General features: G+C 33.0%; 1 protein-coding gene across 4 annotated transcripts in view; it reads right to left on the bottom strand.

Annotated features, from left to right (window-relative positions):
- Positions 1-12,844, bottom strand: part of LRP1B (LDL receptor related protein 1B) — a 1,890,044-nt gene that overhangs the window by 263,770 nt on the left and 1,613,430 nt on the right. For all 4 annotated transcript variants that reach the window (XM_058715412.1, XM_058715410.1, XM_058715409.1 and 1 more), the window contains exons 54-56: positions 9,116-9,256; positions 7,557-7,744; positions 1,347-1,530 (exon numbers count right to left, since the gene is read on the bottom strand). In XM_058715412.1, coding sequence (XP_058571395.1) covers positions 1,347-1,530; positions 7,557-7,744; positions 9,116-9,256 — 513 coding nt within the window. The remainder of the gene's footprint in view (positions 1-1,346; positions 1,531-7,556; positions 7,745-9,115; positions 9,257-12,844) is intronic.

Here is a 12,844-nt window from a genome sequence, read left to right as displayed (position 1 = left end):
ATTTCATGTGGCTGAATGCATGATGTAGCAAGTAGGTTTGCAAATAAAACAACAGGCTTCAAATAATATACAAATTGATTCAGTAAGGAATACTCCAAGAATAAGTAAAAGTGAAATAAAACAAACACACAAAAAAACTGAAAGGGTTTTTTTGTTTGTTTGTTTGTTTCTCTATAATGTGCAAAGGGTTAACCAGTTGAAAAACTAATTTTAAGAATTCCTAGGGGCGCCTGGGTGGCTCAGTGGGTTGAGCGTCCCACTTCGGCTCAGGTCATGATCTCGCGGTTCATGAGTTTCAGTCCCGCGTCGGGCTCTGTGCTGACAGCTCAGAGCCTGGAGCCTGCTTCAGATTCTGTCTCCCTCTCCCTCTGCCCTGTCCTTCCCCTGCTCACGCTCTGTCTCTCTCTGTCTCTCAATAATAAATAAACGTTTAAAAAAAAAAAAAAAAAAGAATTCCTGATGCATGAGGGGCATCTGGGTGGCTCAGTTGGTTAAGCATCTGACTTCAGTTCAGGTCATCATCTCTGGGGCCAGGAGTTTGAGCACCCCCTTGTCTTTCTCTGACTGACTTACTTTGCTTAGCATAATATACTCTACGCCGTCATAGAAATGTGACATACATATACATAAGAAGCTAGGAATGCTGTTTGATTCACAGAAAGTGAGGGGGTAGAGATAATATTATGTACCATTTTTTTGCTCATTTATTATATATTGCTTTGCATTATTTTAATATGTGTGATTTTCTCCCCTAATGAATTATAATATTTTTAAAATTATGGCCCACGTTCTATTAAATTTTCTAATTTGCAAAGTGAAACTCACTACTAGAAACAAAGAGAAGTTTAATAATATTTGCTGAGTCTATGGAAGAATTCAAGTAGTCCTATATAGCTGATTTATTGCTATTGTTGTCATCATCATTACTATTATCATTATTGACCTTCTTGGCATATGTATATGAGCATATATGGTATAGGGGAGAAGGAAAGCTATTATAATACAGTCACAATAGGCTCTTTAATAGTCTTGGCCAAACCTTCTCTTAAGAACCTGTGATGTAGCAGGAAAAAATGCTAGAAATAGTTCTTTTTACCTCTGAGCACTCTCAAAATCTAAAAATCACTTAATAATTCACAAGACCATAATGCGATTTTATTACAAACAGAACAGTTTGTGGACAGCACACAAAATTAGAGTCACATATCCCTATATCAAGGTAAGTAAGGAAGAATTTTGATTTCTCAGAAACAGCAAAGGGGAGTGAATTCAATAAGAATAGCTATAAAACTCAGAATCCATATGTGTAACTGAGGCTGGATCAGTGGACAAGTTCAATTCCATACCTGAGAGTGATTTGCAGCCATTTGGGTTATCAGGTTGTATTTCATACCCATCTGTACAAAAGCACTTGTAGGTCCCATATGTATTGATGCATTGCTGGCTACACGGAAATCCCAAGGAGCATTCGTCAACGTCCACACATGTTTTACCATCATCCTTCAGTTGGAATCCAGGCCAGCATTTGCACTAAAGAATGAGAAACAAGTATAATCATTTCATATCATTGTCACTGTCTTTTCCTATTGGATATCCTGTTAGCATGATTCAAGTAAGAAAATCATTTAAGAATAGATAATGACAGGGTGCCTGGATAGCTCAGTCAGTTAAGCATCTGACTCTTGGTTTTAGCTCAGGTCATGATCTCATGGTTTTATGAGTTTGAGCTCCATATCGGGCTCCATGCTGACAGCATGGGACTCTCTGTCTCCCTCTCTCTTTGACCTACCCCCACTCATGCTGTCTCTGTGTCTCTCAAAATAAGTAAGTAAACTTTAAAAAATAAATTAATTAAAAAAAAAAGAATAGATAATGGCAAGTCTTTCTGTCTCCAGGGATTAACCTTTAATAAGAATTATGTATATTAAGTAATATTAAAGCTAAAAACAAATTCTCCCAAATATCTTCATTTGATCATCCGAGGTTGGCAAGATTTTTATAAAAGTTAACTGACATCATCAAAGCCATGTGGCCATAGCATGGCAAGGACCACAAAACTAGTCAACTTCCTTCATTCTTTTTCTACTGCATTATCTTGACTTTTTAGAAGACTTTAACGATAATAAGAATTAATGATTATTCAGAGCTTTGAAGATTACTAGCATTGGTACATATGCTATTTCAACAGGGCCTTACAGAAATCAGTGATGTAGGTATTATTATTTTTAGTTAACTGATGAGAAGCTAGAGACATACGGGTGAAGTTGCCCAGATAAAGCCAGAGGATTGCTGAGACTGTCTATAACATATACTAAGGCACAATTAATATTGGTCAACTGGGTCTGATCCCATAACTTGGCATGCTGATGCTGTTTGGAGAAATAAAATAATATTAACATAATTTCCCACTATAATTTAATCAATTTTTGTGTCATCAAATCTTTTGTTCAGCATCTATCATGTACTATATGAAGCTCTGATGATGATATGCAATATTTACTAACCAGCATGTAAATTCTGATGACACCATAGTATGTCTTTGCAGTCCTGAAAATAATGACGTACTGTGGTCACTGTCTTTCAGGTCTATATTCAATCTCTGCCAGGCAGCATATGAGAATTATAATTATACAAAATGAATCTATAATTGGCCAGATGATTATGATCATACTAATCTTTACCAAGACTCTTTAGCACTCTTGGAATTAAGGAATGTGTGAATATTGAGAAGGACAGTGAGTTGAAAAGAAACCCTAAGTCATTATGAGTAACTAGTATCCAAGGGTTATTCAAAGCAAACATTTAATAGCCTAGATTATTTATCTGAGGATAAATGTGATGGCAGATCTTTGTATCTATTGGGAAAAAAATCAGAGAGATATATGTGCATTTATTAAATAGTAAGCAAACAATTGAGTTTTTTAAGCACAAAAAAAACACCATTATTTGGTGGAGAGGCCACTTCATCTTCACCCAGAAATGTTCCAAAGCAAACTAAATGGTGTTACTAAGTTCTTTTATAAAGAATGAATTGCTTTAAGCTCATAATGAATTGCTTAAGCGCTTTCATTGTTAACAATTTACACCAATATTTAGCTAACAATTCTCAGCAATTACAAGTTTTTGTTTTGTTTTATTTTTAAGCCAACAAGTCAAAACAAGAGCCACAGCTTGATTTCCTAAACTCTCCTCATCAAACTCTTACTTTCTTTGAGAAGACTTATCCTGCTACCTGTTTAAGGAAGTCAGGACAATCAGTGCTTTGCTATGGTAAAGGAAAATGAGGTGATTAATGTCACCTAAGTGCACACTTAAAAATTGTTAAAATGGTAGGGGAGCCTAGGTGGCTCAGTAGGTTGAGTGTCCGACTCTTGATTTTGGCTCAGGTCATGATCTCATGGTTCCTGGGACTGAGCCCCCGAGTCATTCCGGCTCTGCGCTGACAGCGTAGAGATTTTCTCTCCCTCTTTCTCCCTATGTCTCTACCCCTCCCTCTCTTTCTGCTCCTCCCTCACTCAGGCTCTCTTTCTCTGTCAAAAATAAATAAATGAAAAAAGTTGGTTAAAATGGTAAATTTTATGTAATGTATATTTTACCACAATTTTTAAAAAATATTTTTTAAAAAAACGCAAGTAGAAAATGACAGGATACTAAAATAAATCACTGAAAAGGACTAGAGTAGAGATCACTTAGGCCAGAAACCAGAGATCCATAGGCTGACATAGGGCACTGTTGAATTCAAGGAGCACTTTAGGACAAGTGAAAGGAATTTTAATAGAATGTACTGAATTCCTCTCAGAGAGTATTATAAAAGGAAATAAACAGTGTCCTAATTTTAATGGGATTTCTGAAAATCACTTGGAATGGCTAACATCAGGTTTATAGAACTACTATATCAAATAGCTTCCACATTTATAGAAAATCAATTTCTTAATGTAAAATTGGTAAAAGTTACTAAATATAGATTTCCATAAACAAATGAAATATGTTTAAGAGGTTATCAGTAAGTTTTTAAAAGATTATTTATTGAAAAGGAAGATTTTTTTAAAAGATCATTTCCCCCAATCTGTTAACCTTGTTTTAACAAAAACATTTTTGCTCCCAAATAACCCAAAGGTCTCAGTTGGACATTCTACCAGCCTAGCTTTCATAAGTTGAGTGAAATAAAAGAATAATCATTTGTACCTTCAAAGATAAAAGATGAGAGATTAATCTATACTGGAAAATGAGTTTTAAATTTTCTCATTTTCATTTACCAAAAAAACCCATTTTTTATGAAAGTGAGATTTATGTATTTTCAATATCATCTTAATTTTTCTCACCATCAAGAATGACTTCAAATTTTCCTGATTTGTATTAATTTTTATATAGGATCATATAGCTACCAGAAAGAAATATAGCTACCCAAACTTTTCCTATTAAATTCAGAGAAGTTTCTTTGTAGCTTTTTAAGCAATATTTTACAAATATTATTTCTAATACATACATTAAAACTTATTTCTCTCCCAGAAGTACATTTATTTTTACATGGTAAATTATCCTTCACATCAAAATAAGATCCTTGCTTTAGTAAATGTTATTACTCCCTGCTGAATAGTTAGATACACTGTATTTGTCTTACAACAAACGTGCAAATTGTTCACAGTCCATAAGGTCTAAATTTTGCTTTTGTAAGCAATTTTCATTTTATTGCAGAATTTGGTGGAGGATTTATTGCCATGTTCTATAGCTATTGTAATGAAAAATGGGTTAATGGATATTTTTTTCCATTTCCTGGAAAAGAGAAACCAATAAGCTGACTTCCCCCCCACCCCCAAATATATAAGCATTCTGTTGTATATAAGGCTTTTTACTCAATTTCCTATCAACAAATTATCATGAATATAAATATAAGTGTGTGTATGTATGTGTATGTATATGTATACATATATATTTTTTTTTTAACACAATATGTAAAATATTAGCTTTGAAACTTTATTTAAATCTCTCATTTCTGATTCTGCTTGAATTTTTATATTGGTCTTGTTTCCCCAATAGATATTTTATTTTATTCATTAGTTTTGACATGTGTACATATTCAAGAATGCTATTCATAGCAATTCTGTCAGGTATCAGACACAGAGACTTTCTAAATGATTAAATAAATATATTACCTATTTTAACTAGAATTCTCACTTCATTCTATGACCCCTTCTGAGAAGTCAAGGCGAAAATACTGATTTTTTTAAAGTTATCAACAAACAAGTATTTCTGTATGATGGTCTTATAAAATAATTAAAATAGTATGATTTAATATGATGCTCTGGATGATATCTATTTCTACCACAGTAGTCTTCTAAATATGGCATTTCTGAGTACTAAGTACTTCTTATATGCAGGCATTATGAAAATACTGAAGCTCATTTGGATGTTATATCAAAAGCTGGTCATCTAATATTCTATGATTATTAGGTTTTACCACCATATTTGTTATGATAGATTTTAAATACACGTAGAAAAAATGTAAGGAGATCTACTTTAAAATTTAAGTTTTTAGATAGATGGAAAGATACACAGATGCTAGATAGATGGATGACAGACAGATTCTATGATTTATAAATTCCATAAACATATAGAAATATAGAATATATTATACAGATACAACTAAAGCACTATTTATAAACTCTGCATTGAAATTGTAACTAATTTTCTGTAATATTTCTATGACCTGTTCCCTAATATTTCAAGAAACACTTTATATTCATTGTGCATAAGTCACTAATAATATTTTTTTCTGTTCCATTGGGTTTCAAAATATTTATTGCCAAAATTGATTATCTGATAGATACTCATCTCATTAAGAGTTATTTTGGTTCATTGTCTTGTTCCATTTTACCAACAATACAATGTTATAAGTGACTACATGTGTGTTTTAAGTCTGTAAGTTTAAAAAAAAAATAATGTTTATTTTTGAGGGAAAGAGACAGAGTGTAAGCAGGGGAGGATCGGAGAGAGAGGGAGACACAGAATCTGAAGCAGGCTCCAGGCTCTGAGCTGTCAGCACAGAGCCCAATGCGGGGCTTGAACCCACAGACCGTGAGATCATGACCTGAGCCAAGGTCAGACGCTTAACCAACTGAGCCACCCAGGCACCCCTTTAAGTCTATAAATTTAACCAAGTCTTAATACAGTATTCAAACTAAAAAAAATATTTTTCATAACAAATGTAGCTTCCTTAGTGTTTTGGTTTTTATCCCTGTTTTTGCATAGAGGAAAATGATCATTGTAGTTTTCTGGTTTCATCTACATACAATTAAATCCTATCAATGTAGTTAAATTAATCACAATACCAGAAATTCAGAGATTACAGATGACAAAGTGGTTGGCTAAATTTACCAGTAGACAGAAGTGGCCTATCATGGGATGTCAAGGCTGGCAAGAAAAAAGATACAACATCTTTGCAATATACAAATATTTTCTCTAGCATGCTTTAAAGAAAGATAGCCACAATTTAACCTCTTTAGTAGTGAGAAATGAGACAGCTCTTTCCAAGTAAAGAGTATTTTACAACACTTTTCCTTATACTGAACAGAATCCGCCTCCTAATTTATAATTCCAACCTTCAAAACAAACCCAGACTAGGTTGCTCCCTATTCCAGTACTTCATATATTTGAATACAGATAACAATTCATCTTTGCTCCAGGGAAAACTCCTAAAGGTGTGTGTTCCATACTCCTTATGCTTCTGGATGTACAAATTTGTATACACTACAATTTGTCAAGGTTCTCCTTAAAATGCCCTGTCCATAAATGTGCATAGTACCCCAGGTGTGTTCTGATCAGTGTGGAATTCAGTAGAATAAGATCTAACCTCTGTAATAGTATAACTGGCATTAGACTGAGTCTGTGTTTTAGAGGAGCCTGTCCTATTGCTGATTCAGACAGAACTAGTGTTCACTTAAAAACCATGACTTCTGAATGAATTGCTCTTCCTAAGATTTCCCCAACCATAATCAAACTTACTGTACAACTTTAATTTTATGTTCATTTGCACCCTCCTTTCCAACATGAATGAAAAGGAGATGTTTTTAAGAGCTATTCTTGCCAATCAGTTCTGTCAGTGAATCACCCTCCTCAGGAAAATGGTACTAACAAAAGTCAATTAGGATGTTAGGCATGATATATTTTTAGTGTACCTGCACTCAGTCCTAATAATTCACGTGTTCTGTTTTTTTTCTGTTTATATGAAAAATATTGTATTATCCAATGTTGTGGTAGACAGATGCTAAGTCCATTTCACTTCAAAGATGGGAGAAAGAATGAGGGAAGAAATGAGAACTTAAGAGTTGCAGACATATTTTTGTGCCACCAACATGGCAGTATCTCCCTAAACACTGGTCTTCTGTTGATTTTGTTTTTCCTTATGTTCAGCATACATTGAAAATGTTCAACATTTTCATATATCTTCAACAATATTATGATGCATTTTAAGTCTTACAGTTATAGTAGATTAAATAGCGTTCACTATCTCAAATTCTAATGTATCATGTGATTTGCTATTTTTGATGAGTACCTACCTTGTAACTGACTGGAAGGTCTTGACAATCTTGAGAACATCCACTGACTTTCTTACTCAAACATTCATTTATATGGCAGTTTCTCTCATCTGAGCCATCGCCACAGTCATCCTTATTGTCACAAAGACCTCCACTGGGAATGCACCTGCCATTTTTGCACATAAAAAATGAACTGTTGCATGACTGTTCTGGAAAAAGAAAATAAAACAAATGGAACATAAAGGGCATGCCATTGCTTTATACTACAATTGTTGAAAACATTCACAAATATGATAACTTATCTGTCAAAAATTATGGTAAATATATGTGCATCTACAATTCTCTATACATAGTGTAATATTTTATACACAAAATATAAAAAAAAATCAAGGGCAAAATGTACTTTCATGTTCAACACTTATTGAAAATCTTTCTTTGCCATGAAAATTAACAATCAAAATAAGCATCTCTAGTAAAATTAATGGAGTATTTCTGTCTTCACCTATATTGTGAAGATGAAATTTAAAAGTATGATGATAGTTTGACATTTCCCTCAAGCCACAGGTCTCTAAGAAATTATATGTCACAAAAATTAAGAATCTAGAATCGGTAGATATTCCTAAATTCTTTTTCTTCCTGGAAATATAACGTTGACATTTTTAAGTCAGGGCATAAAAAGGACATTTGTGGTGAATAATAGTTTTTCCAAATATATCTATGGAAAGGAGTTTAGGTTTTGCAGGTACTTATAACCTGATGACTTGAATATTACTCATTATCATACATGATAAAAGAAAGCCTATTAGCATGTAAAGTACATGAGAAAAAAGCAATTGGGTTTATTTTAAATATATGACTATGTATTCAGTCTTTGGAATAGTGAAATGATAAATAGACCAAGTTTGGCTATGTATGTATTTCTGTTCAAGTGATATGCAATTTATTTCATTGTGCCTAAGTATGACTCATACAGACTTTCTCTCAGTAAATCTCAGCTTATTTTATGTTTAAATTTTCAAATAGGACCATACCAGAAAATTATTTTCACATAATCATGTATTAAGAAAAAAATAACTTTTTCAAAGGGGGCAAGGCGATGGATTCATTAAGTTCATTGCCTCAAATCTTTGTATTTTGGCACAGATTTAAATTTCTAAAAGTAGTTTCAAAACATAGTTGATTACTAGGATCCTGCGTGGTATCACTTGAAACATCATATGCTTAATTATTTGCATTTTTCCTTGAATATCATACTAGAATGACAATCAGAGTCACAGCTTTGCCATTAAAAAGCAAATGTTGCGGGGGCATCTGGGTGGATCAGTCTGTTGGGCGTCTGACTTTGGTTCAGGTCATGGTCTCATGGTTCATGGGTTCGAGTCCCACATCACGCTCTGTGCTGACAGCTCAGAGCCTGGAGTCTGCTTTGGAATCTGTGTCTCCCTCTCTCTCTCTCTGCCCTCCCCTTCCCCCAGCTGACACTGTCTCTATCTCTTAAAAATGAATAAACTTTAAAAAATACTTGAAAATATAAAGTAAAAAGCAAATTGTGGAATAAGCATATTATATATTTTCTGTACCTGCACTTTTGCACTTTGGGTTTAAAGGTGCTTCGTCAGAATGGTCAGGGCAATCAAAGTCTCCATCACACTGCCATTGAGTACTTAGGAGGCATCGTCCATCAGTACAACTAAATTCTTCCACATTACACTGTCGATATGCTAGAGACAAAAAAACAAACCTTCTAATTCATATAACAAATACTCATTAAAACTACATCCCCCAATGTACACTATACCTAGTTAACCATGGGAGTTACCCATGTCTCCTATGATAAATGTTTCTAATTTCTTTTAGGAACAGTGGTCATAATGAAGAGATATTTGTGGTTGAAAAGTAGTATTAAGGGCCAGAAAATAAAGTAAAAAACAAGGCAATCTTAGTGTTTCTGAGTGAGGAAACAGAAATGCAATACTCGAGGATACCATACCATCTCTGTTCACCTATTATCTGTCTTCTAAAAATTTCCCTCTGAATGAAAAACAAGAATAAAGCTATTAAATTTTTTTCAAGACTAAGCTTGATTAGGTATAGCACCAGAACATATGGATGAAGTGATTCTGAGTTATAATAATAATTCTCAGAAGCTGTAATGCTATGTTTGTGTTTGGGAAGCAGTGTTGAAACTGTAAAGACATTGCTAAAATGAAAGAAAAGTAAATTTATAAAGCAATAAAAACAAAACTATTGTAATTATCCTATATATTGATACTTAGAGGTATTAAAAAGCTTTATTCAAATCACAGTATCAACCCATCAATTTTTAATGTTCATATCTATGCCTGTTTGTAAGTAAAACTCATTTGATTTTGAATATTATGAGTATTAGATTGAATTTCTCCTAAGTTTGTTAACCATAAAAACTATCATTTCCATTAAGAAACTTTCTGGTAAATCTGGCAAATATTCTACTTTTGAAAAGAGGGAATAAGATCTGTATGTTTATTAACAAATAGACAAAATTCCAATAGAAAAATAATTCAACAATGATTATATAATTGAGATGTTTGTCACATAAAATGGCAAAATTAGAGAGTTCTAAAATACTCCAGTTTCCCTGGTCTTTCTTCCCTCCTGTTCCTCACTAGTTCATTCTCCTCAGTCAATAGGTCAATATGTACATTACATTCAAGTCTCTCCCAGCCCAGTAACAATAAAAATCCATCCACATAACTCTTAACTATACCTTACTCTTCTTTCCTACTACCCTAGCCAGTGTTTCCTCACTTATCTCCAGCTCTTCCTGAATTCATTAATATCCATTTCCACATCTGCCTTCTGAAATTCCTCTTTGAGCTAACAAATACCAAGTGACAAGTGAATTCAAAGGTGTCTCAGACTCTATATCTATTTCACTTTCCTTCAGCATTTGATGTTGAGCACACTACCCTGTAAATAATTTCCTAATTTAATATTTATAATCCACTCTCCTGGACATCTTTCTAACTTCACGTTTGCTGTTCTCTTTTATCCTTCTTTCTGTATGAAGTCAACTCCTGTTCCATCCTAAAATATTGCAGGTGAAGCCCTAACTTCAATCTTCAACATGTTGCTTTCCCCTTTTCCTTTCTGCAATGCTGGGTGTTCTCATTCTTGGCTACATTTTGAATATCATCTTTATGCCAATGACCACCAAATTAATCTTATTTTCCTGGTTATCCTTTGGTTTCTGGAACTAAATTTTCAAACACTCACTGTACAGCTCCATGTGATTGTCTGATTAACACTTCATATTCAAAGTATCCAAAATTAATTTTTTTTTACATTTCTCTTCTGCATCTGCAAAACTTGGCCCTTAATCTCTTGTGTTCCAAAGTTCATTAATAGTAACACACCATCCACCAAGTCATCCGAGCTAGAAATTCTCCTTTTTCCTCCATATCTGACCGTAGATGAATTCTGACTCATTCTGTTCTCCTCATTCCACCATTTCTGCCCTGGCTTATCATCACATCATTAATCATCAGAACTATTGCAATAATTTTCTAGTTAGCTTACTTTCTCCCTAATGTCTACCCTCTCCCAGGGTAATATTTCATCCATTCTGCTGAAAAAGATGGTCCTGAAACATATTTTGACTGTGGCATTTCCCTATTTCAAATGTGTGTTGCCAACTAGGAGCCAAATAATTAAAAACAAATTCCTTAACAAATATTCCAGACTTTTTAGAATCCAGCTTCAACTTTCTAACTTACCTCAGAAAAGACTAATTGCTATTCTTCAACCATGTTAATTTACAGTCATTTCTAAACATATAAAGAACTTTCTATGTGTGCAGAACTATTCTTAGCACTTTACAAATATTAACTTAATTCTCTTAACATCCTTAATATATATATATATATATATATATTTTACATTATATATATATATAACACATATATATAACACATATATATAACATATATATATGTGATATATATATGTGTTATATATATATAACATATATAACACACATATATATATATATACATATATATATATATATATATATATATATAACACACACATATATATTTAAATATATATATTTAAAATAGATGAAGAATTTGGGTACAAAAAGGTGAAATAACTTTTCAAAGATCACACAGATAGTAAGGGGCAGGGCCAGGATCTGGACCCAGGCTGTATGCCTCTAAGGTCCAAGCTTTTAATCACTGTGTATGTTCTCTACCATCCAAATATGACTTTCTCTAACAATCCTTGCTTCTTTATTCTTTAGTGACTCAAAAATTATTCTCTCAGCTTTGCTTCCATGTATTATGATTCTTATTGCCATCTGACAATGTGTGCTATTTTTCTATATTGTATTTCTGATCTTCCTGTTTGCCTGCAATTTCTTCTATCTCTGTCCCATTCATCTCCATATCAACTGAGTAAGTGTCTAACAGAGGGAAGGTATTCAATCAGAATTAATTGTACTTCCAATTAACACCTTGAGTTATGGTGTATCTTTTAAAACATCACATTGAATCTATGACTTAATGGTGAAATGATCATAAAAACTGGTATCCAATGATTTCTGTCAGAGATTACTATCAAAAACCAAGGCTATAGACACAACACAGGAAGAACAAAAGAGGGCACTAAATCTACTGCCTTTCATCATTATATGTGGATTTTAATGCTTTTCATTTTACATTTACTCATGTATGTATTTAAGGTTTTTTTTGCTTCTTACAAAAATACTAGGTTCATGTAAGAATTCAATTTCAACTAGGAATTTTTAATGATTTTCACTACAAAAGTTGTATTTGTATTTGTGTGTATATTGTATATGTACTGGTCCTATAAATATATATGCAATAAGATAAATTTTATCATTATATTATTCAGTTTTAACAAATAAGTGTACATGTAAAAGGATAAGGTGAAAGGAAAATATTACGTATCCAATTTCTCTGATAGTTGTGAATTCTTTTTTTTCTCACTCAAGTATTTCATTTGGCTATAAGACTGACCTAGCTAGCCATATATTGTCTTTAAAGTTTAAAGCACTTTAAACCAAAAACATTTTCATAAACATTTCCCTGTGTGGCTCCTAATAAGAATATGTTACACGTAGGCATGATCTCCAAGTCAATGTGTAATTAAGCTAGAGCTTAAAGAAGTTATTGTGGCACATCTATATATTACTGAGTTTACATGTCCTTAGTGCATAAAGAAATGTGTTGTTCTTGTATTTACGTAATTCTTAAGATATCTTAAAAGATTCTTACTCAGCCTGACAACATCTTCTATGAAAAGTT

Source organism: Neofelis nebulosa, chromosome 2 (assembly GCF_028018385.1).
Source record: "Neofelis nebulosa isolate mNeoNeb1 chromosome 2, mNeoNeb1.pri, whole genome shotgun sequence".
Lineage (NCBI taxonomy): Eukaryota > Metazoa > Chordata > Mammalia > Carnivora > Felidae > Neofelis > Neofelis nebulosa.
This window is presented reverse-complemented; position numbering and strand designations above follow the sequence as displayed.